This window comes from Vipera berus, assembly GCF_964194415.1.
Source record: "Vipera berus genome assembly, chromosome: Z".
In the NCBI taxonomy this organism is placed as follows: Eukaryota; Metazoa; Chordata; class Lepidosauria; order Squamata; family Viperidae; genus Vipera; species Vipera berus.
Window position 1 is genome coordinate 125074149 of NC_138205.1, and position 23416 is coordinate 125097564.

Sequence of the window (23416 nt, forward strand, 5' to 3'; positions counted from 1 at the left end):
GTAAACAGTGCTTGTAATACCTCCTTTGCTTTCTTCATAGGGAAATCATCTTTGACTATCCAGTTTGTGGAAGGCCAATTTGTTGATTCCTATGATCCTACCATAGAGAACAGTAAGTAATCCTGAACTCTGCACAAGTCAGAAGAATTCTCAGCAGTTTCATACAGTTTCTGAATCTTGTTTTTCTTTTTTTAATCTTTTTGCCAAAGAGTTAAAATAGTGTGCATTTAACTTTCCCCTAAACATTTGGCTATCTTAAGGTTAAACGTTCAATAAAGACAGAAATATATTGTATACACGTACACTAAATTGTAGTAATGCTTATATAGCCAACTTTGTAGCATTGAATCTTATTGTTCTTATTCCTTAAAAACAAAATAAAAAACGCAGCTACAAAAAAAAAACACCACGCATTCCTGTCATGTGGCTGCAGTAGCTTTTCTAGAACAATCATTCTACTTGCCATTTTAACCCCTCCTCCGCAGGCAGCAGCCTTAACTATAACCTGGTGGTCTTTTCATTGCAGAAGACCCTTCTTGGGATCCACCTTCAGATACTCCTACCATTTAATTCATAAACCAGTTCAATGCTCAGTTATTTATGAAATTCCTAATAGTATAATATATTTTATATTGTTTTTGTTTATTTTTCAGAATATGGCTCACGTTAAGATTCAATACAGTTCTAACATTGTTCACGTTAAATTTTAACCTGTCTTTGCCAAAACTGTACATCAATAATATGCTATAATTTTATATTGCTAAATAGATCAGAGAAATCTCTGTGCAGTTTGTTTGTGTGCATCTAAGATACTTTGTCTACAGATGAAGGTGAATATATGTGTCCTAGAATAATGTTCCAAGATCCAATCTGGGTTGATTCTAGGGACCGGAGGTTTACTCTTCCGAGCTTCGGTCCCCCTCCAGTCCCGGTGACTCTTGTACTTTGTCTGCCTTTCAAAAGGGGTATCTGAAGATTTTCTTATTAAATGTCAATGTATGTCATTTAGTTCTAGCTGTCTATTCCCACACATCCACAAATACATCCATATACATGCCGAGTATACCGGAAATTAGGCCCCATAGGCCAATCACAATACAGTTTTATTTATTTCTCAGAAAAAATGTTATATTCAAAGGTTACATGTCAAATGAGAAAGGAAGTGTTTAGAAGCAAATACGCCTTCATGGATTACTGCCTTGTCGTGGCGAAGGGGCTTGCGTAATTCAATGAAGCCATGAGCTATGCCGTGCAGGGCCACCCAAGACAGAAAGGTCATAGCAGAGAGTTCTGACAAAACGTGATCCACTGGAGAAGGAAATGGCAACCCACTCCAGTATCTTTGCCATGAAAACCCTATGGACAGTACTAAAAGGCAAAACGATATGACGCTGGAAGATGAGCCCCTCAGGTCGGAAGGCGTCCAATATGCTACTGGGGAAGAGCAGAGGGCTAGTACTAGTAGCGCCAGAAAGAATGAAGCGACTGGGCCAAAGCCGAAAGGACGCTCAGCTGTGGATGTGTCTGGTGGTGAAAGGAAAGTCCGATGCTGTAAAGATTTTTTCTCCATAGGAACCTGGAATGTAAGATCCATGAATCAAGGAAAGCTGGACGTGGTCAAACAAGAGATGACAAGACTAAACATTGACATCTTAGGTATCAGCGAACTAAAATGGACAGGAATGGGTGAATTTAATTCAGATGACCATCAGGTATACTACTGCGGGCAACAATCCCTCAGAAGAAATGGAGTAGCCTTCATAGTCAATAAAAAATAGGAAAAGCAATACTGGGATACAATCCTCAAAATGACAGAATGATCTCAGTTCGAATCCAAGGCAAACCATTCAATATCACAGTAGTCCAAGTCTATGCCCCAACCACCGGTGCTGAAGAGGATGAAATTGACCGGTTCTATGAAGCCCTACAGCACCTTATAGAACTAACACCCAAAAATGATGTCCTTATCATCATGGGGGATTGGAATGCTAAAGTAGGAAGCCAAAAGATAACGGGAATAACAGGCAAGTTTGGCCTTGGAGTACAAAATGAAGCAGGGCACAGGCTGATAGAATTTTGTCAAGAGAATACGATGGTCATAGCAAACACTCTTTTCCAACAACCCAAGAGATGGCTCTACACATGAACATCATCAGATGGCCAACACAGAAATCAGATTGACTATATGCTCTGCAGCAAAAGATGGAGAAGCTCTATACAGTCAGTAAAAACAAGACCAGGAGCTGACTGTGGCTCAGACCATGAGCTTCTTGTTGCAAAGTTTAGGCTTAAATTAAAGAAAGTAGGGAAAAGCGCTAGGCCAGTCAGGTATGAATTAAATCATATCCCTGTTGAATATACAGTTGAGGTGACAAATAGATTTAAGGAATTGGATCTGATAGACAGAGTGCCTGAAGAACTATGGACAGAGGTTCGCAACATTGTGCAACAGGTAGCAACCAAAACCATCCCAAAGAAAAAGAAATGCAAGAAAGCAAAATGGCTGTCTGAGGAAGCTTTGCAAATAGCTGAGGGAAGGAGGGAAGTGAAAGGCAAGGGAGAAAAAGAAAGATATGCCCAATTAAATGCAGAATTCCAAAGAATAGCTAGAAGAGATAAGAATGCCTTCTTAAATGAACAATGCAAAGAAATAGAAGAAAACAATAGAATAGGGAGGACCAGAGATCTTTTCAAGAAAATTGTAGAGATGAAAGGAACGTTTCATGCAAAAATGGGCATTATAAAGGACCAAAATGGCAGGGACCTAACAGAGTCAGAAGAGATTAAGAAGAGGTGGCAAAATTACACAGAAGAACTATACAAGAATGAGCTTAACGTCCCTGATAATCACAATGAGGTGGTCACTGACCTCGAGCCAGACATCCTAGAATGTGAAGTGAAGTGGGCCTTAGAAAAGCTGAGCAACAACAAAGCTAGTGGAGGTGACAGTATTCCAGCTGAGCTATTCAAAATCTTAAAAGACGATGCAGTAAAAGTGCTACACTCAATTTGCCAGCAAATTTGGAAAACTCAACAGTGGCCACAGGATTGGAAAAGATCAGTTTACATTCCAATTCCAAAGAAAGGCAGTGCCAAAGAATGTTCAAACTATCGCACCATTGCACTCATTTCTCATGCAAGTAAAGTTATGCTTAAAATTCTACAAGCTAGACTCCAGCAGTATGTGGATCGAGAACTACCAGAAGTACAGGCAGGATTTCGAAGAGGCAGAGGAACTAGAGATCAAATTGCTAACATACGCTGGATCATGGAGAAAGCTAGAGAGTTCCAGAAAAACATCTACTTTTGCTTCATTGACTATGCTAAAGCCTTTGATTGTGTGGATCATAACAAACTGTGGCAAATCCTTAAAGAGATGGGCATACCAGACCATCTTATTTGTCTCTTGAGAAACCTATATGTGGGCCAAGAAGCAACAGTGAGAACTGGGCACTGAACCACTGATTGGTTCAAAATTGGGAAAGGAGTCCGGCAAGGCTATATACTGTCGCCTGGCCTATTTAACTTATATGCAGAGCAGATCATGAGAAAGGCAGGGCTAGATGAATCAAAAGTTGGAATTAAGATTGCAAGGAGAAATATCAACAACCTAAGATATGCAGATGATACCACTCTAATGGCAGAAAGTGAAGAAGAACTAAAGAGCCTCTTGTTGCGGGTGAAGAAGGAGAGTGCAAAACTTGGGTTGAAACTAAACATTAAGAAAACCAAGATCATGGCATCTGGCCCTCTCAAGTCCTGGCAAATAGATGGGGAAGAAATGGAGGTAGTGACAGATTTTATTTTCCTGAGCTCCAAGATCACTGCAGATGGGGACTGTACCCAAGAAATTAAAAGACGCTTGCTCCTTGGGAGGAAAGCCATGGCAAATCTAGACAGCACACGAAAAAGCAGAGACATCACCCTGTCAACAAAAGTGCGTATAGTCAAGGCTATGGTCTTCCCAGTTGCAATGTATGGCAGTGAAAGCTGGACCATAAGAAAGGCTGAGCGCCAAAGAATTGAAGCCTTTGAACTGTGGTGCTGGAGAAGACTCCTGCGAGTCCCTTGGACTGCAAGGCGATCCAACCGGTCAGTCCTAGAGGAGATGAACCCTGACTGCTCTTTAGAAGGCCAGATCCTGAAGCTAAAACTCAAATACTTTGTCTACCTAATGAGAAGGAAGGACTCACTGGAGAAGAGCCTCATGCTGGGAAAGATTGAGGGCAAGAGAAGAAGGGGACGACAGAGAATGAGGTGGCTGGATGGAGTCACTGAAGCAGTAGGCGTGAGCCTAGATGGACTCCAGAAGATGGTAGAGGACAGGAAGGCCTGGAGGAACGTTGTCCATGGGGTCGCGATGGGTCGGAAACGACTTCGCAACTAACAACAAACAACAGAAGCAAATAACAACCAAATAGTTTATAGTTTAATTCATGACTTTTGGTATACCCTGTATAGGTGGGTGTGCACACATACAAAATTATATATTACACTATATGTGTGTACAGTATACACATATAGAATACTATGCCACATGGCTTTAGTTACCATTTCTGAAGGATATTTAATCTTATTTCAAAAAATATAAGTGTGAACACTATTTCTCATATTCAACACTCTATTACGGATGAGTTCTACAAGATATTGACCTGTAATAAATATTAATTGTTGTAATTTTAGAGAACTAGGTCAATTTTTGCATTCTTCTGCCCCCCCCAAACCGGTGTTTGGTTTGGATTTGAAACATTTGCAAATATGATTGTTGTCTGTGAGTCATAAATATGTTTACAAGTAAGCAAAGTGAAATCTCAGTCCTCAGTGAGGATTATAAAACAAGTCTGAGATTTACAAAGTTCTGCAATTGTCTAGTGCAGCAAATCTAGTTTAGCTGTATTCAAAATATATTTGAGACTTCATTCTGTATATATATTGTGAAATACACAAGATTCTGTTTGGTAGCTTAAAATTCAGTTTTTTAATCATGGCATCCTTCAAAAGTTGAAAGGTGAATTTGATTTGAAGTCTGTTGCAAAATACAGTATTGATAAACTATCTTATAGTGTGTTGATCTGTCTACTGTATTACTGCCAGAAAGCTTGTGAAAGCTTGGTGGAAAAAATTCCCAGTGCTCCTGTTTTGACTCAGATTCTGAGACCTTGGTAGAAAAATTCCTCAATGTTCCTGTTTTGACTATAAATGTTTGAGACCTTGATAGAAAAATTTCCCAGTGCTTCTGTTTGGACTCAAGTTAGCCTTGTTGCTGTACCTTCTCTGCTTAAAGGTCCCCTTGGTATAGTAGCTAATTCTTCAGCAATGAATGTTTAACAAGGTGTTTACATTTCTCAACTCTGAAATTTTATCCAGCCCACATTGCTGCTGATAGAATATCTAATGTTTATATTTGGAATGATTTGGATGGCATTAGAAAAAAGTAAGACATAGACTATAGAGATCATTTCAACATATTTTTTTATAAAACAGAATTTGATTTACAATAACAAAATGCTTGTCAGTCTTGTATTGAAATACATCATTTCTTGACTTCCATCCACTGTAACAATTTATTTTACATTCGTGTGCTATGCACTTCCACAAGATGATGGATATGCCAAGCTGTAGGTACTAAATTGAGGCAGGCAGCCTTAATGACCGCAGATACATTTTATGTTTGGAATTTCAAGTCTAGAAACCTACTGCTACCAAATTAACTTTAAAGATTCTGATTTATTAAGGAAATTAAATTCATGTGTAATCAAATACAGTCTTAGATAAGTAAACTTGAAAAGCAAGAGGCATATGAGAAACAAGAATATTAGTTAACATGAATATTAACATTTTGTAAATGTAAAACAAATGAATTTTAGTGAGTTAAAATGTAATTATTTGAGTCAGGCCTTTGTTAAATATTGTTTATAATTTCCTAGTTGAGAAGGGCCATAAAGTCCTCAATTCCAGCATCCTCTTGCAAGTAGGAGCTATAAATTATCCCAGTGCAACCTACAATTCTAAACATAATGCATGAACAAATGGACTGCAAAAAGTAACGTTCTGCCTCTATGGAAAAGGAAGAGTGTCTTTCATGGAGTCAAATGCAGCTAAATAACCTTTGCTTGTGTGTTCTTAAATGTACTTCGATGTACTTTTGAATGTACTTTAGTGGAAATATTGAACTTATATTGTGTTTATATCAGTTTTCAAACTTTTTAATATAGTTTATAATTTTGGGGAAATTATACTATTTTTACAAAAATTATACATATACTACAACCAAACTTTTAATGCCCAACTGGGTTTTTGTTTTGTATTTGCTCTGTGTGCATCTTGGGTAAGTCCCTCTCTCTCTTAGCCCAATTCACAACCACAGGGTTTTTGTTTTGAGGAAAATAGGAAAAGGAAGGTATGTTGGATATGTTTGCTGCTTTATTTATGAAATTAATAAAAACTGGATGTAAATAAATGAAATATTCTAATAGAAAAATTAAATGTATTAGCAAATCTGTTTTTTCATCCTTATGTAAATCCACTCAGAGGCGTTATAACTGAAGTTTTTTGGGGGATTGTTTATTAACATACAGCATTTCTCATGATACCTAAAGTAATTTTACTTCAATACTAATGCTGTATCTTATTAAATGCATGATTTTAATGAACTGTGCATCTGAAACATTAACATACTCTTATTTTTATTTGTCCAGCATTCACAAAACTGATTACTGTCAATGGACAAGAATATCATCTTCAAGTGGTTGACACTGCTGGACAGGTATGTGACTATATTAGTCTGGGCTTAATATCTTCAAATTACACAAATTGTTGATGTTCTTGAAGAACTGGGTTAGGATCAAATGGGTTCAGTCTTTTTAGTGTTATCTTGTTCACACATGTTATTGAAATGCAAAGACTCCAGTGGTTATGAGGCTGGAGTTGTACATGCTGCCCCCCCCTTCCCCGTTGTCTCTCTCCATTCTTATCTCCTATCCCATTTTTCCCTGGTCTCCCTCTGTTGAGCATGAACATCTATAGACCTGCAGTCTTGGAGCATGTGGAGGAGCACTGTCCTTTTGTTCAATCAAGCATACGGACAATGCTTCTTTAGATGTCCCTGCTAACTGTGCGTTTGGGAAGGAGGCAGGTGAGGACATTCGGATTGATCTTCATCTCTGTCCTCCCCATTTTAACTCTTCCGAGTTCACTAAGATCCAGAAGAGCTCGTCTGACTTTGAAATGGATGGAAGGAATTGCTTTAAGGGACAAGAGCAAGAGCCACTACTAAGTCAATTCCAGAGGATTTGTCCAACCCAAGTCCAGAGGAGAATCATAATCTGAGAAATTGTCTAGCACAAGACCATCTGTAATTCTCAGATGGATAAAGGGAGTGGCAAGATTCCGTTACCACAATCTTAAAATAGAAGTAGTATTGGCAAAGTCTGTCCCCACATAGGCAATCCAGAAGATGCTATGGTAAATGGCCATATGTCTGAAAGGTACTTAGACTGGTTAGGAAGGCAACCAAAATAGCTTTTGGAACTTTGGAAATGTTTCATAATAAGCAGCAGGATTAAAGTTCAGATTTTTGGAACTTAAGATTATTGTTTTGTCCGGTCTTTTGTAGAATACTATTTATGTCTGTTGTGGCAGTGACTTACTATTTTGCTATAAACTGATATTTGAACATTTTTTAACCTTTGTAATGCAGTTGAGCATACACAAAGTTACTAAAGCAGATTATCTAATTTTGCATTCTTAATAGCAAAAATATAAAATTGATAAAATGTAAATCTAGTAACATAATAATTTATTTTAATACTCTTCTTGCAACTCAATGTTAATACAACTTAAAAATGGAAAGTTCAGTATTGCCAAATTCTCATTTAGTATTTGTCAAAATCATTGGTTATAAATTTGATTATATGGACATGCTATTTTCAGTAATACTGCTTCCATGCCCAATTGAATTCTTTCTGACCCTTGCACAAGCATTGAAATCTTTCAGCTATGCCTGGAATTTCAAGAGTATAAGACATAGCAATGAAAAGATGCCAGTTGGTATACATTCATGTATGGTGTTCCAATGATGTGATGATAATGTTTAATCTCAAGCATGAAAGGAAGTATTACCAATAAGTGTGTGTTGCTACAGAACTTTAAAATGAAGCTTTATCTTCCAACAGGATGAGTATTCCATATTTCCTCAGACCTATTCCATAGACATCAATGGCTACATTCTTGTTTACTCAGTCACTTCAATAAAAAGGTGAGTTATATTCCTATCTTTGTTGTCTAATTTTGAGCTGTTGTAATCTGTGTTTTATAGACTGGTTACCTTTATATGAGTTATAGCACATAAGCTAAAATACATACTATAAAAACAGAAGAGCTGAATTGTATTTTATGCCTTTCCCACCACTATTCCTCACAAGTGTGAACCTACAAGAAAAAAATATGTGGTCAGAGCAGTATCTGTGCTATCTAATATCAAAGTGACCTTTTAATAAAGTTAGGGTATAAGTTGAGTAAAGGCTGTTAGTACAATTACAATCAGATTTACAGTACATGTTTAAAGCATGGGTGTCTGAGATCTTCAATCTAAATGCCACTGGAACTTCTAAACTGCATATGTGAGAGTTCTGAATTATCTCGAGGTTATTCACTATTTTAGTTAATATATTTTAAAAATTAAACAATGGAACAAGCAAAAATATCCAATGATTATACAGGAACTTGAAAAGGAACTTTCTGACCTATTTCTCACACTTTGCCCTAGTAAGCAAAGGGTGATAATGTATTCCAGTACAGTACTGAATTCTCCACTAATTTGGCATTTGTCCTTTTTTGCCTCCTGAAGGAAAAACCTTGGTGCTTTCTCAAAACAGTTAAAACTTGAGAAGCTAAATCCCATTACTCCCTATATAAAACTTTTTGCCTTTAGTTCATTCATGTATATAAGGTTATATTGTGACATTTCCAACCTACAGCTGCCTGATTGCATGTATAAAATAAGGCAGGCAGCAGAATTAAGGCTTATATAGACCTCCTTATGGAGGCTTGTGGCCCACGATGTATTATACAGGGCAACAGAGAACATTTTAATGTACCAAATAACCTCAGCTTCTGAATTGGTAGTGAGGCCAGCATTGGAAATTTCCTTTGCTGGAACTCTGCTTCATCTGATGGGACTCAATTATCGCTTTCTTATATGTGTGTGTTCTTGGCTGCAGGGGATAGAAAACCTTTTATCTTTGTTTTTTAAAATGTTTAAAATAGGCTACTGGCATTGCAGCTAGTTGGAGAATTAATAAAAGTTGTGATGCGATAATCTTTGGTTTCCAAATTAATATGCTGAAAACTTTTGAGAGACTTCTTGCGAGTGATCTTTTTTTTATTAAAGCCTTGTCTTTCTTTAGAATTCCTGCAGTGGCTTTCAACAGATCTGTTTATTGATTTCAAAGATTAGTTTCATAAGGATGTTTTGCCCCCACAATAATTGATCTTGTACGGCCAAGTATATATAGGGCTATATCCTCTTTCCGACTGACCTTGATAGGGCTAGAGGGTTTACCACTCTTGCCTTAGCCTGCTATGCGCCTGCAAGGTGCTGGCTTCCAAACTCTGTGGGTGCCCAACCTTTCCAGGGGGCACCCATTGTCATCCTCACATGGAAACGTGGAAAACTGATGACAGAAAAAGACTTAGTGGTTTATCAGGTCTGCCCCTTGGGCTTTTGTTGTTGCTGTTGTTGTTGTTAACATTTTGTGTCCACAATTAGAAATTTTAAACCTGTTTTTTTTTAAGAGAAAATACTGTGATTTTTGAAAATCTAAGAAATATGTATAGCTTATTAACATTTTTGAATTAAAATGAAATCTCATGGGATTATGTGGCAGATCCCGGTTCTTGTAGTATTTGACTATTTTCTTTTATTTCATAGCATCCATAAGTGTCATATTTCTTAATCCCATTTACACAGTACAATTTATGACCACAGCTGAGACCAGAATTTCCATCTCTAAGCAATAGTGTTGTTAAGTGAGCTGAACCAAATTTTATAACCTTTTTTGCCACAGTTGTTAAGTGAATCACCATGGTCACTAAGTGAATCATATACAGTTGCAAGAAAAAGTATGTGAACCCTTTGGGATTACATGGTGTTTTGCATGAATTGGCCATAAAATGCGCTCTAAACGTCATGTAAGTCACAACAATAGAAAAACACAGTCTGCTTAAAATAATACTACACAAACATTAGCTGTTGTCATGTTTTAATTGAACATAAGATGGAAACATTCACAGCGCAGGGTGGAAAAAGTATGTGAACCCCTAGCCTAATGACTTCTCCAAGAGCTAATTGGAGCCAGGAGTGAGCCAACCTTGACTCCAATCAGTGTGATGATATTGGATGTGTTGCTGACAGCTGTCCTGCCCTTTAAAAACACACACCTGTTTTGGGTTTACTGGTCTCAAGAAGCACTGTCTGATGTGAACCATGCCACGCAGAAAAGAGCTCTCAGAAGACCTACGATCAACAATTGTTGACTTGCATGAAGCTGGAAAGGGTTGCAAATGTATCTCCAAAAGCCTTGATGTTCATGTGTCCACGGTAAGACAGACTGTCTACAAATGGAGAAAGTTTAGTACTGTTGCTACTCTCCCTAGGCGTGGTCGTCCTGTAAAAATGACTGCAAGAGCACAGCGCATAATGCTTAATGAGGTAAAGAAGAATCCTAGAGTGTCAGCTAAAGACCTACAGAAATCTCTGGCACATGCTAACATTTTTGTTGACACATCTACAATAAGGAAAACATTAAACAAAAATGGAGTACATGGGAGGACACCACGGAGGAAGCCATTGCTGTCCAAAAAAAATATTGCAGCACGTTTGAAGTTTGCAAAAGAGCACCTGGATGTTCCACAGCACTACTGGCAAAATATACTGTGGACAGATGAAACCAAAATTGAGTTGTTTGGGAAAAACACACAACACTATGTGTGGAGAAAAAAAGGCACAGCACACCAACATCAAAACCTCATCCCCACTGTAAAACATGGCGGAGGGAGCATCATGGTTTGGGGCTGCTTTGCTGCCTCAGGGCCAGGACGGATTGTTGTCATTGATGGGAAAATGAATTCCAGAGTTTATCAGGACATTTTGCAGGAAAACGTACGACCATCTGTCCGCCAACTGAAGCTCCGCAGAGGATGGGTGATGCAACAGGACAATGACCCAAAGCATACAAGTAATTCAACAAAACAATGGCTCCAACAGAACAGAATACGCCTTCTGGAGTGGCCCAGTCAGAGTCCTGACCTCAACCCGATTGAAATGCTGTGTGGCATGACCTTAAGAGAGCGATTCACACCAGACATCCCAAGAATATTGCTACACTGAAACAGTTTTGTGAAGAGGGGTGGTCCAAAATTACTCCAGATCGTTGTGCAGGTCTGATCTGCAACTACAGGAAACATTTGGTTGAGGTTATTGCTGCCAAAGGAAGGGTCAACCAGTTATTAAGTCCAAAGGTTCACATACTTTTTCCACCCTGCACTGTGAATGTTTCCATCTTATGTTCAATTAAAACATGACAACAGCTAATGTTTGTGTAGTATTATTTTAAGCAGACTGTGTTTTTCTATTGTTGTGACTTACATGACGTTTAGAGCGCATTTTATGGCCAATTCATGCAAAACTCCACGTAATCCCAAAGGGTTCACATACTTTTTCTTGCAACTGTATAGCTGTTAAGTGAAACTATCTCCACTGACTTGGCTTGTCAAAAGCCAGCTGGAAGGTCACAAATGGGGATCACATGACCCTAATACTCTACAACCATCATAAATACATGCCAGTTGTCTGAATTTTGATCACGTGACAATGAGGATGCTACAACACCCGTTAAGTACAAGAACTGATACTAAGACACTTTTTTAGCACTGTCTAACTTTGAAAAGTTGTTAAATGAGTGATTATAAGACAAATATGCAGTTTTTACTTACTTATCCTGAAATACTTGTCCTGCATTGTGGTATTATTACCCTTTTCTGCCTTTCCTTTGTTCCCATCTGGGTTTCCTTTCTTGGCATTTTATTTCTTTGTTTTTATGTTACTTGTATTGTTATGGTTTTTAATTTTATTAATGTTTTTAACAATTTGTAAACCCAGACTTTCCGGGAGTAGGGCAGTGTATAAATTTTAATAATATTAATGTAAAATAGCCCCCTTATTTTGAATGTATTGTATTTAGTTGTTATGAGATTTCACCATTTTTTTAAAAATTCAAATTCAAACACAGCCCGATTAACATTTCTTGTCATGGATAAATTGGGCTAAAAACTAATTAATTATTTCAAAATGTACCTATATGTGAATGTTATCATTCGCAAGTTTTCACTGATTATGTTGGACTAATTTTTTCCAGGTCTGCCTTGACACTGGAGCGAAAGGTCACCAAATCTCTTTCTGCTCCAGAAAACCCACTGCCAAAAATGACCCAATCTTGCTGGAAGGTTTCAGTTGGCTGTCTGGAAAAACAGAATATTCTTTACAGAAATATCATCCATATTTTTCATATTTATTTCTAGGCAAAAAGACGCTCCAAGAATTTAATAAAGTCATTTAAAACTATTTGTAGACTGGGTAAAATGTTACAAGTACAAATTTGATTGTCAGATATAATGTCATCCTTTTTATTTTGCAGTTTTGAAGTTATTAAAGTTATCCATGGCAAATTACTGGACATGGTGGGAAAAGTCCAGTAAGTAGCAACACAGTCATTTTCACTCCATGTTTCATTTTTTAAAATTTTGCAATTGTTTTACTCTAAGCATTCGATTCAATTCTGAAATGAGTTGTATGTTGTTGTTTTTTCCACAGGATTCCCATTATGCTGGTTGGGAATAAGAAAGACCTGCATATGGAACGGTATTGAATATTTCCTTTTAAACAATCATGTTAAACTTTATTTTAAGTTTAATAGTAGTATTTAGGGGGGGGTCTTCATACAGCCAGGGCGATCCCATCCCATGAAATATTTTTCCCCTCCAATGTGTTATCTTGGAGACAAAGTTTTCTTCTGATTCTTTTTCCTGGCCAATATTTGTCTATGCTTGTAAACCCAACTAAGCTTGGGTCATTGGCCAATCAATGACCTATTTAGCTGAAGGCGAGTATCGCAGGCCGCCAAGGACATGCTATATTTATCCTACATTTATCACTTTTTTCAAGGGTCTTAGGGTTATTCAGGTTCAATCTCACAGGCTCCCTATGTGCCTGGTTAGATTAAGACCACATAAGAGGTTCAAGTTCATCCAGTGGTCTTCACAGGACATGTAGGAAATCTAGGGTTACCTAAATTCTTGACTTGCTTTTCTAGTTCTACAATGAATCCATGTGGCACTCAAGTTTGTGCGTGCCCACACACATACTCTTTGTGGGGCAAGTAGATGAAAGTGTGCAATTGTTGTGAAAATGAATATTTTTCATTGCTTAATCAGAGATAGATCTGGGGTAGTAAGTAGTTCATTGGCAGCTGTATTTGTCAGGCAGACAAGGCTTTGTTTTCTCTCTTTTGGCAGTGTTTTATTGCCTTTTGCTTCTCTTTGCTTGTTTTATCGAACTTGAGGTTTTGCACGGCACATCATTTCATGCATTACAATTATTCTTGAAAATGTTATTTACATCCCTTGCTTCTTAATCAGGTTATTCTTGGGTACCAGGGTCATTGTTGCCACTGCTACATCTACCAGTACTACTGCTTTTCAAGATGCTTGCAATAACCTGAATAATATGGCTATCATTGACAACATATAGTGTTTCTTCATTGTACTGATAATGTGTGTTGCGGCAGTAAAGCTACAGAGGTTTCTCCCTGTCTCAATTGCTTTCTCCAACCTGACATTCCCCAAATGCATTGGGATACAACCCCTATAATTTCTTGCAGTTGACTTGTTGGGTTCCGTAGCAGTAATTGTTCAAGAAAAATTGTGTTAGATGGAAAAGTCACTTAGGGTTAGAGATATTTATAGTTGCTTGTGTGTGGCTTGGGGTTGGGTTATTTGAAGGACTGCCTCTCCCCTATTACATCCACCTACAGGATGGGGAGGCAAAGCTTGTTATGGATCTGATCAATTAGGAATTTATATCTGACGGAACCACAAAAAGGGTCTTCTCAGTGGTGGCCCCTTGTCTGTGGAACATAATCCCCTCTCCCCCCCCAAGGTAAGGTCAGCCCACACCCAATTGCTTTTCCAAAATGCTCTAAAAGCATGGTCTTGTCAGCAGGCTTGGGGACCCCGAACGGAGACAGAACCAATCAAATAGCTGTTTGATTGTGTTGTTGTACCAAAGAAGGTGAATATAGATTTTTTTTAATGGATTTTGATTACAGGGTGGATTTTTAAAATGTTGTTATTTGCCCAATATATGTGTGAGTTGGGTGGCTATACAATTGTAGTTGACTTAACAATCACAACTGAGCTAAAAATTGCCATTGCTGAGTGAGAAAATTGTTAAGTGACATTTGCCTCATTTTATGACCTTTCTTGCCATAGTAGTTAAGTGAATCATTGCAATTAAATTAACAACAGAGTTTTTAAGTGAATTTGGCTTCTCCTATTGATTTTGCTTGTCAGAAGGTCACAAAAGTTGATCACATCACCCTAGGACATTGCAACTGTCATAAATATGAACCAGTTGCCAAATGTCTGAATTTTGATCATATGACCATGGGGATGTTGAAACAGTTGTAAATGTGAAAATGTGCAAGTCACTTTTTTCAGTGCCATTGTAACTCAGTAAGTCAAACACTACTTGTATTAATTTGTGTAATAAATGAAATATATATTTAATGCTTCAGCCAGAACTGCTAATTATGATAACACATTCTTCTGTTGTTACTTCACATTTTTAATATTCTTTTAGAAGATTCCCCAAAGAATAACCCTTTCTCTACTGGTCAGTGCAGCACTCTGCAAAGGGTATGACATTTCCCTAATGGGTCCAATTGGCTGTTCCAAAAATAACAGACAGCAAATTACTTGTGAAGCTGTTGTAATGTGCAGTTGGGGATGGTGCCTAGGTTGTTGCTACCAAACAGTTGTGATCATTTGTGAAGGTCTAATGTCACTCTATTATCTGAATATCCCTTTCCTTGTATAGAAGTGGTGAATGCTCCAACACTGGAGGTTTTTAAGAGGAGACTGGACAGCCATTTACCTGAAATGGTATAGGGTTTCCTGCCTGAGCAGGGGGTTGGACTAGATGACCTCCAAGGTCCCTTCCAACTTATTATTATTATTATTATTATTATTATTATTATTATTATTATTATTATTATTATTATTAATTATTATTATTATCATCATCATCATCAATAAGAATCCCATTCCTTCTCAGCGATATGCAGGTTGCATCACCCTGTAATGAAAATGACTACAGATTTTTTCCCCATGCAGTGTTGATCCCCATGGTCACATGGTCAAAATTCAGATGCTTGGCAACTGTCTCATATTTATGACAGTTGCGGTATCCCAGGGTCATGTGATCAATCAACTTTTACAATCTTGTGACAAGGCTACAAAAATATCACACCAGGACTCCAGGCCCAAACTACCATTGAACAGAAGGGTGAGCAGATGGGTCTTCTCCCTATCATGAGTCCCTCACAACCAATTGCTTTTTCCCATCTCCGCTCCAGGGTGATCAGCTATGAAGAAGGGAAAGCTTTAGCAGAATCATGGAATGCAGCTTTCTTGGAATCTTCTGCTAAAGAAAACCAGGTAACAAAATACATATTCAAATCCCATCTTTGAAATTGAGCAAGAGAGAGATGGAACAATCTCAAGAGCCTGTAAAAATATAGTAATAATAATTATTAAAACTTGTATGTCACCCAATTCTCAACAACTCTGGATCATAGCAATAAAGCAGCTTTCAACCTCATACAATTTTGTGCAGCAAGCCAGTCAGTTAGTTTGTGGATGTGCAGAAGGTAAAACAATTTGCGCTTTATTTCATTTTTGTGGGGTCATCTTGCTTCTATTTTCATTTATGTTAGAAGTGAATATATGCCACACATTTTAAAAGTATATCCCATGTAGTTAAATGCTGTTTTTATTGTAGCAACATTCTTACATGGTCATATACACACATCTTTGGTTGCATTCATAACGATGCTATTCCGATTACACCTTCAACTGAAACAGACACAGGGAACCATCCATTTTAGAAATTTGGTAATGTGTGTTTTGTAATTCATTTTAGTCCTTCTGTATTGCTTTTGTTTATACAGTACCTTTGAGAAAGGAAACATTTTCTAAACAGGCTTAAAACATAAATTTTGTCCTAGCATTTCGGATTCCTCTCTCCTTCCCTCCAACTTTCTTCTTCTTTTTAAATTCATTTCAGGATTTGCTCTCTTTTTTCCATTATTTCTCTAGTTGGAGCTGCTGGTTAATAGAGTAGATATGTTGGAAAATGGGAGATGAATTCTCTAAATGTTTTCCTACAACCTACTAATGCCCTTTTTCAAGAGGGAAAATTCAGGACTGCCATTTATTGGACTTTCTGTCACAAGTCACCCTATGTTACCCATTTCAGCCAGTGAGGTTATTGTGAAATTCTTGCAGACATCAGACACTGAATATAGCCACTTGATTCCAATTGCCTAAAACTTTTTGTAAAATGTAAGAGGAGGTAAGGTAAGAATCACTATTTTCCATGACACATCAAGGAGGTTTAAGTTAGAGTGTGAGATGAAAAGCTTATCATGAAGTGGAAGACTTTTAATTCAAGGGTGCCACACCTTGGCAACTTTAAGTCTTGTGGACTTCAATTCCCAGAATTCTCCAACCAGCATAGATCATTCCATTTTGAAATAAACTGAAAAGGATATTACTAGCTTTTCACTCAATCCTATGCAGCCTTATGTCATGGGGTTTGAACCTGGATTAATAATTATATTTATATTTATTTTATTTTTTATTTTAATTCCATTTATATCCTGCCCTTCTCCAAAGACTCAGGGCGGCTTACAAGCTTAGCAGTATTGAGTCCAACAATAGTAATTTGCAAAGTCTTGTTTATCCCCTGGCCTAGTGGGTGATCCAAAGAGAAATGGTGACTTGCAGGTTTGAAATCTTTGTAGAAAAAAATGTTGATTAATTGTCAGTACAGTTTGGGATTGTGCTAAAGAAATGTTCAGGAGAAATAAATTTATTAGCTCCTTATGGACCATTTATATATAGAGAGAAATGCGCTGATATGGTGAATATGTTCAATTGATTTTAGATTTTAAAATGTTACATGAGTCCATATGCACATCTGGCCATAAATGAAACAGTTCAATTATTTGTCATATTACATTTTTAAGATGCCCAAGGGATCATTTGAATCCACGGAACAAATTAGGAAGGAAGCCCAATTCAAAATTATACCTTGTTGACAAATAATTATTGCAAAATAAAGAGGCAGGCGTTGAATTTGCTATTGGATTAAGTCAAAAATGTTGAGAGATGGTTTCTCACCAAAACTTTGGGCTACTCTAATTACTGAAACCAATACTGTCTCCTAGTGCATTTTCTGGGTAGTTGTTTCTTCTTAGGTCCAACCTTTTAAATACATTTCAGTGTCTGTTTTAAAAACAATGGAGAAAAAATGCTACTGAAAATGCTACGGTAAGAGGTAGTTTATTTTAACCAGGCTATAGAAGGTAGAAAATCTGTAGTTCCTAGGTTGCTCTTCCTGTGTGTTCCTTAACTGTAAAAGGTAAAGGTTCCCCCGCACACGCGTGCTAGTCGTTTCCGACTCTAGGGGCCGGTGCTCATCTCCGTTTCAAAGCCGAAGAGCCAGCGCTTGTCCGAGGACGTCTCCGTGGTCATGTGGCCGGCATGACTAGACGCCAAAGGCGCACGGAACGCTGTTACCTTCCCACCCGCCAAACTGCTGACCTTCTGATCGACAAGCTTAGTGTCCTAACCCACTGAGCCACCGCGTCCCTTAACTGTAGCTTCCCTCAACTTGAAGATTTCTAGATAGGCTAAAATTACATTTCTCTAAATTTGCTGCCAGAACCTCCATGGTTTCTGTGACTTTCAAAGAACAGGTGCAGTACCTAATGGCACCCCTTTAATAACTAGACCAAACTGGCACTGGGTACTACTCATACCATAGTTCTGACGCAAAAGGAGGAACTCTGCGCAACGTGCTTTGGATTCTCAGAGGATGTCTTTCCATTTTCTTTCAGACTGCTGTGGATGTTTTCCGGAGGATAATTTTGGAAGCAGAGAAGATTGATGGCGCATCTTCACAAGGGAAGGCGTCCTGCTCAATGATGTGACTGCACACTGGAGGCTGTAAAGTGGGGATATGTCTTCTCTCTAAAGAAGCAAACTGCCTGTTCCCCTCACAGTGAAACTACGCTTTTTATTCTGTTAACTTGAACTATATACACTCAATTTGAGACTTTTCCCTTCTGATTATGTTAAAGTCTGACTCAGAAAGGCTTCATTTTCATTTTCAAATTTTAAGCAATCATATTTTCAATTTATATATTTCTTAATATTATGACCAAGATTTTATTGGCATTAATTTTTAAGTGTAATTGGATTAGAATAATCATCCAGATGAAGCATATTATTACACTACTAACTAGGCTTAAATATCGGTGTTTCTTTGTGTTCAATGTATACTTGTAAATAAAATACTGCAAATTAGGTGTGCCCCTTGTTGAGCTTCCTACAGGATTCCAATTCTTTGCATGTTAAGAATGCTTTTCTTCCGTTTCCCAGGATAATACAATTCAGTATGGCATTTCTGAACTCTGATGGTATATATGTCGAAGAAAATTCTCAGAGGTAACTTAGAATCATAGGTCAGGAAGGGACTTTGGAGATCTTCTAATCCAACTCCCTATCCAAGGCAGGAGAACTTATTGCATCCTGGACAAATGATTCTCCAATCTTTTCTTGAAGATATTCTACTGATTAATTGTTCTCACTGTTGGAAATTTTCTCCTTACTTGTATGCATGTCCCAATTGACAAGCTTCCACCCATGACTTTTTGTCCTGCTTCCTGGTGCCCTGGAGAATAAATCAATCCCCTCTTGTCAGTGACAGTCCCTCAAGTACTGGAAGACAGCTGTCATGTCACCCTTAGTCCTTCTCTTGTATAGGCTAGGCACACTAGCTTTCTCTACAATTCATTGTACAATTTAGCCTACAGACTCTTGGTTGCTCTTCTCTGCACACTTTCCAGGCCCTCAATTTCATTTTTGTATTGTGGTGACTTGAAAAAATCTGGAAGATTTTGATTGATTGATTTACAGACCGATATGGTTACCTCTTTCATACAGTGACTCTGGGAAGCTCACAACAATCCATAAAAATTAGCTAAAAACAAAGCTGCTTTCTCCTAGATGCCAGATCAAGCACCCTCTCAGCAAAAGCCTCATCCTAGCCCATCTGGGGTGCTTGGGGGAAGAGACAGGCCTCACAGTCCTCTGGAAGGTTTAAAGGGTGGGATTCCCTCAGATCTCAGGTGAGAGATTGTCTCAAAAGGTGACCACTGAGAAGGCGTATTTCTGAAATTCCATCAGATACCCACATTTAAGAGGGAGGACCTGAAGTGCCACCACCTTATCTAACTTAGTAGGACAGGCAGATACCTTCATGGAAAGGTAGTCCTGCAAATAACCAGGCCCTGTGCCTTTAAAGGCAATAATCAGCAGCTTGAGGAAAGCAACTGGGAGTCAGTGCAGCTGACACAGCAGTGGTATTTACTTGGCTTCCCAAAACTTCACATGCTACTACATTCTGCACCAGTTGAAAGATAAAAAGGACAAGTATAAGAATTGGAAAAAGGGGCACATAACTAAGGCAGAATATCAGCAAACAGCCTGTGCCTGCAAAAATGAAGTGAGGAAAGCTAAGGCTCAAAATGAACTAAGGCTTGCGTCCAAAGTAAAAAATAACAAAAAAAGCTTCTTTCAACATATAAAAAACAAGAAAAAAGTTAAGGAAATGATTGGTCAATTAGTGGAGGAAAGTGGCAAGAAGGTGATAAGCAACAGGGAGAAAGCAGAACTATTTAACTCGTTTTTTGCATCTGTCTTTACACAGGGGGAAAAACAGTCCAACCTACCAAAAACAGTGCCATAAAAAACAGAATAGAAAGGCAAGTTAAGATAGGCAAGAAAATGGTAAGTGAGCACCTGTCCAGCCTAGACAAGTTCAAATCACCAGGACCAGATGGATTACACCCCAAGGTTCTCAAGGAACTGGCAGACGTGATCTCAGAACCACTGAACTATATTTTTCAAAGATCCTGGAGCACTGGGGAACTACCAGAGGACTGGAAGAGAGCTGATGTAGTTCCCATCTTCAAAAAAGGGAAAAAATAGATCCAGGAAACTGCAGACCTATCAGCCTGACCTCAATACCTGGGAAGATTCTGGAAAAGATAATCAAACAACAAATCAGCGAACACCTTGATGCAAACAAAGTCATCACTAAAAGTCAACATGGGATTGTCAAAAACAGATCATGCCAGACAAATCTTATTGCATTCTTTGACCAAGTGACAAAACTAGTGGACCAGAGGAATGCTGTAGATATAATTTACTTGGACTTCAGTAAGGCATTTGATAAAGTAGATCACAACCTACTACTTGATAAGATAGAAAAATGTGGGTTAGATAGCATTACCACCAGATGGATTCGTAGCTGGCTGACAGGCCGTACTCAGCGTGTGGTCCTCAATGGAACTGCATCTACATGGAAGGAAGTGTGTAGTGGGGTGCCCCAGGGCTCTGTTCTGGGCCCAGTGCTCTTCAACATCTTCATCAACGATTTGGATGAGGGGATAGATGGGGAACTCATCAAATTTGCAGACGACACCAAGCTGGCAGGAATAGCCAATACTCCAGAAGATAGGCTTAAAATACAGGAGGATCTGGACAGACTCGAACACTGGGCACTATCTAATAAAATGAAATTCAATGGTGAAAAAAGTAAGGTTCTACATTTAGGCAGGAAAAATCAAATGCACAGGTACAGTATAGGTGGTTCCTTGCTCAATAGTAGCAACTGTGAGAGAGATCTCAGAGTCCTAGTGGATAATCACTTAAATATGAGCCAGCTGTGTGCTGCAGCTGCCAGAAAAGCCAACACAGTGCTAGGCTGCATTAACAGAGGGATAGAATCAAGATCACGTGAAGTATTAATACCACTTTACAATGCCTTGGTAAGGCCACACATGTAATACTGCATCCAGTTTTGTTCACCACGATGTAAAAAAGATGTTGAGACTCTAGAAAGAGTACGGAGAAGAGCAACAAAGATGATTAGGGGACTGGAGGCTAAAACATATAGGGAATGGTTGCTGAAATTGGGTATGTGTAGTTTAATGAAGAGAAGGACGAGGGGGGACATGATAGCAGTGTTCCAATATCTCAGGGGCTGCCACAAAGAAGAGGGAACCAAGCTATTCTCCAAAGCACCTGAAAGCAGGACAAGAAGCAACGGATGGAAACTAGTCAAGGAGAGAAGCAACCTAGAACTAAGGAGAAACTTCCTGACAGTTAGAACAACTAACCAGTGGAACAACCTGCCTCCAGAAGTGGTGAATGCTCCAACACTGGAAGTTTTTAAGAAGAGACTGGACAGCCATTTGTCTGAAATGGTATAGGGTTTCCTGCCAGAGCAGGGGGTTGGACTAGATGACCTCCAATGTCCCTTCCAACTTATTTATTATAGTTTTGTCTTCAAGAACACTTCCATGTAGAATGCACTGTAGCAATTCAAATAGAAGGTGATTAAAGCACGGGTAACAATGAGCAAGTGCTTCAGGTGTCAAGAATCATTTCAGCTGGCAAGGAACTTTCATAGGCAGGAGGGGGGATAACAAACCAGAAGATGAGTGCAGTCACACAATTGGAAGACTCAGCTATGTGCAATCCAGAAAATGGGACAGATCTTCAATTGCAAGATTGCTACTGCTATCTTGGTCTACCCCCACCCTGGAGATGTTCTTAATAACTGGTTCCCGCTGCATGGGCAATTCATTAACTCTCTTTGGTGATTATATTCTGATTTGGCATTACTTGTGTATTTGCTCTTTTAACTTCTTAGCAGACACAATGTTTTTTTCCTTTGGGATTTCATATTCTTGTGAAGATCCCTTTGCTCTCTAAAATAAGGTCTGGTCTGAAAGTGGCATGACAAACTTTCCTGTATAGCTTATCCTGCCACAGCGGACTGTTGTGTGAGTATGTCGACCACAACCACAGTGGATGCCTTTAAGTTGATGCTTTTCATCCTGACGAGTTAATGGAAACAGACTGCAGAACAATTGTTTTAAATTGCCAGGTATTTTACTAGAGGAAACAGCATGTTGACCATTGTGATCTTTGTTCACTTAATAGATCCCGTGTGCAGTATTATAACACAATTCAGCCGTGTAAAGTTGCAGTTAGGCAGAAAATCCAAATCACTTTCCTTGATGATGCCTCTTACTTTTGTCTCATGGCTGTAAGGTATTTTGGGGGTGAATCTTTGCTAATTGGAAAGAGCAGGTATTTATTTCTATATACTGCCATTTAATTTTGCTCCAAGAAGAAATTAGGACATTACAGATTCTGGACTATAAGGCTTAGAAATGGGCAAATCTGAATCAGTATTTTAGGTGAAGATTATTTTGGAACTATAGCAAAATTTGATAATACAATTTGTTCTTAACAAAGAAGGGATTAGCATGTGCTTCTCCAAATAGCTTGAGTGTAAAACAAGTAATCCACAACAGAGCCACAATTGGGACTTGAACTTCTATTACTAAGCAAGATAGTTGCTAAATGAGTCACACCTGATTTTACAACCTTTTTGCCATGGTTAAGCAAATCAGTGATTGTTAAGTGAAGCACATGGTTTTTAAATGGTCCAGTTTCTACCGATTGTCAGACGCTGGCTGGAAAAGTTGCAAATAGCGATCACATGACCCCAGGACACTGCAACTATCACAAACCCATGCCAGTTGCCAAAGGCCTGAATTTTTATCATGTAACCATGGAGAAAGTTGGACCATAAGAAAGGCTGAGCGCAAAAGAATTGAGGCCTTTGAACTCTGGTGCTGGAGAAGACTCCTGCGAGTCCCTTGGACTGCAAGGCGATCAAACCGGTCAGTCCTAGAGGAGATCAACCCTGACTGCTCTTTAGAAGGCCAGATCCTGAAGCTAAAACTCAAATACTTTGGCCACCTAATGAGGAGGAAGGACTCACTGGAGAAGAGCCTAATGCTGGGAAAGATTGAGGGCAATACAAGAAGGGGACGACAGAGAATGAGATGGCTGGATGGAGTCACTGAAGCAGTAGGCGTGAGCTTAAATGGACTCCAGAAGATGGTAGAGGACAGGAAGGCCTGGAGGAACA

General features: G+C 38.6%; 1 protein-coding gene across 1 annotated transcript in view; it reads left to right on the forward strand.

Annotated features, from left to right (window-relative positions):
* RHEB (Ras homolog, mTORC1 binding) overlaps positions 1-18997 on the forward strand; it is a 42091-nt gene extending 23094 nt beyond the window's left edge. The window contains exons 2-8 of the mRNA XM_081344877.1: positions 41-112; positions 6699-6766; positions 8175-8257; positions 12696-12752; positions 12872-12919; positions 15693-15774; positions 18240-18997. Coding sequence (XP_081201003.1) covers positions 41-112; positions 6699-6766; positions 8175-8257; positions 12696-12752; positions 12872-12919; positions 15693-15774; positions 18240-18332 — 503 coding nt within the window. The 3' untranslated portion in view covers positions 18333-18997. The remainder of the gene's footprint in view (positions 1-40; positions 113-6698; positions 6767-8174; positions 8258-12695; positions 12753-12871; positions 12920-15692; positions 15775-18239) is intronic.
* Positions 18998-23416: the final 4419 nt, after the last annotated feature.